Source organism: Onychostruthus taczanowskii, unplaced genomic scaffold, assembly GCF_017590055.1.
Source record: "Onychostruthus taczanowskii isolate IOZ18803 unplaced genomic scaffold, ASM1759005v1 scaffold550, whole genome shotgun sequence".
NCBI lineage: Eukaryota > Metazoa > Chordata > Aves > Passeriformes > Passeridae > Onychostruthus > Onychostruthus taczanowskii.
The window spans coordinates 11,930-14,036 of record NW_024503125.1 but is presented as its reverse complement, the minus strand read 5'-3'; the positions used below and the strand labels follow the sequence as shown (position 1 = coordinate 14,036).

The 2,107-nt window shown below is 66.6% G+C and overlaps 1 protein-coding gene across 1 annotated transcript in view; it reads left to right on the top strand.

Moving 5' to 3' along the window:
• Positions 1-636: 636 nt before the first annotated feature.
• Positions 637-2,107, top strand: part of LOC121342687 (echinoderm microtubule-associated protein-like 3) — a gene marked incomplete at its 5' end in the record, with an annotated part of 1,632 nt that continues 161 nt past the window's right edge. The window contains 2 exons of the mRNA XM_041417285.1: positions 637-762; positions 850-1,035. Coding sequence (XP_041273219.1) covers positions 637-762; positions 850-1,035 — 312 coding nt within the window. The remainder of the gene's footprint in view (positions 763-849; positions 1,036-2,107) is intronic.

Here is a 2,107-nt window from a genome sequence, read left to right as displayed (position 1 = left end):
AATTTGGGGTTGGTTTTGGGGTCCCCATCTCCCCGAGCCCTTTGGGTGGCTCTAAGGATGAATTTGGGGTTGGTTTTGGGGTCCCCAGCTCCCCGAGAGCTTCGGGGGGGTTCTAGCAGGGGATTTGGGGCTGGTTTTGGGGTCCCCAGCTCCCCGAGAGCTTCGGGGGGGTTCTAGCAGGGGATTTGGGGCTGGTTTTGGGGTCCCCAGCTCCCCGAGAGCTTCGGGGGGGTTCTAGCAGGGGATTTGGGGCTGGTTTTGGGGTCCCCAGCTCCCCGAGAGCTTCGGGGGGGTTCTAGCAGGGGATTTGGGGCTGGTTTTGGGGTCCCCAGCTCCCCGAGAGCTTCGGGGGGGTTCTAGCAGGGGATTTGGGGCTGGTTTTGGGGTCCCCAGCTCCCCGAGAGCTTCGGGGGGGTTCTAGCAGGGGATTTGGGGCTGGTTTTGGGGTCCCCAGCTCCCCGAGAGCTTCGGGGGGGTTCTAGCAGGGGATTTGGGGCTGGTTTTGGGGTCCCCAGCTCCCCGAGAGCTTCGGGGGGGTTCTAGCAGGGGATTTGGGGCTGGTTTTGGGGTCCCCAGCTCCCCGAGAGCTTCAGAAGGTTCTAACGGTGTATTTGGGGTTGGTTTTGGGGTCCCCAGCTCCCCGAGAGCTTCGGCGCCGTGCGCACGATCGCGGAGGGTCCCGGGGAGGAGCTGCTGGTCGGGACCACCCGGAACGCGCTGCTCCGGGGCACGCTGGCCGCCGGCTTCACCCCCATCGTCCAGGTGGGCTTTGGGGAGGGGTCTTGGAGGGGTGTCCGGGGTGGGCACGGGGCGCTGACCCCTCCCCGGGACCCTCTCGCCCCCACGCAGGGTCACACGGACGAGGTTTGGGGTCTGGCCACGCACCCCAACTGCTGCCGCTTCCTCACCTGCGGCCACGACCGGCAGCTCTGCCTGTGGGACGGCCGGGAGCACGCGCTGGCCTGGAGCCTGGCGCTGGAGGTGGGCGGGGACCCCCGAATTGGGGAGGGGGACACCCCCCGGGGGGCGTCAGGAGTGAGATTTGGGGGGGGTTGGGGCGGTTTGGGGTCTGTAATGGGGGTACAGGGCTCTGGGGCAAGGGACAAGGGGCACGCCCTGGCTGGAGCCTGGCGCTGGAGGTGGGCGGGGACCCCCCAGTTGGGGAGGGGGCATCTGGGGAGGGGTCGGGAGTGAGATTTGGGGGCGTTTCAGGGAATTTGGGGTCGGTAATTGGGGTACGGAAGGGCTGGGGACAAGGGACAAGGGGCATGGGGCACACCCTGGCTGGAGCCTGGCGCTGGAGGGGGACACAGGGGGAACAGTGGGGACATGGGGACATGAGTGGGACAGGGGACACGGTGGGACACAGGGACATGGGGGACATGGGGGGGACAGGGGCGACATGGGCACACGGGGGGACACAGGGAGGACACAGGGATAAGGGGACATGGAGACGGGGACAGTGCCCATGGTCCCCATGTCCCCCCCTGTCCTGTTGTCCCCATGTCCCCCCCTGTCCCCATGTCCTGGTGTCGTCCCTGTCCTGGTGTCCATGTCCTGCTGTCCCCGTGTCCTCCGGTGTCCCCGTGTCCTGCTGTTCCCGTTTCCATCCATGTCCCCGTGTCCCTGTCCCCGTGTCCCTGTGTGCCCCCTGTCCCTATGTCCCTGTCCCTGTGTGTCCCCCGTCCCTGTGTCCCTGTCCCCGTTTCCCTGTACCTGTGTCCCTGTTCCTGCGACCCTGTCCCCGCTGTCCCCCTGTGTCCCTCCTGTCCCCATGACCCTGTCCCCATGTCCCTGTGTCCTGCTGTCCCCGTGCCCCCGTGTGGAACCCCCCCAAAGCCCCCCAGTGTGTGGGGTCCCTTGACCCCTCCCATGTGTGAGACCCCTCAAAGCCCCTCCAAACACCCCTTGTGCAGACCCCCTCAATGTGTGGGACCCCCCCCAACCCTCCCAGTGTGTGGGACCCCCCCAAATTCCTCCCAGACCCTCCTTGTGTAGGACTCCCCCAAACCCTCCCAATGTGTGGGAGCCCCTCAATGTCTGGGACCCCCCCCAAATCACCCCAATGTGTGGGACCCTCCCAAACCCCTCCCCAGTGTGTGGTTGG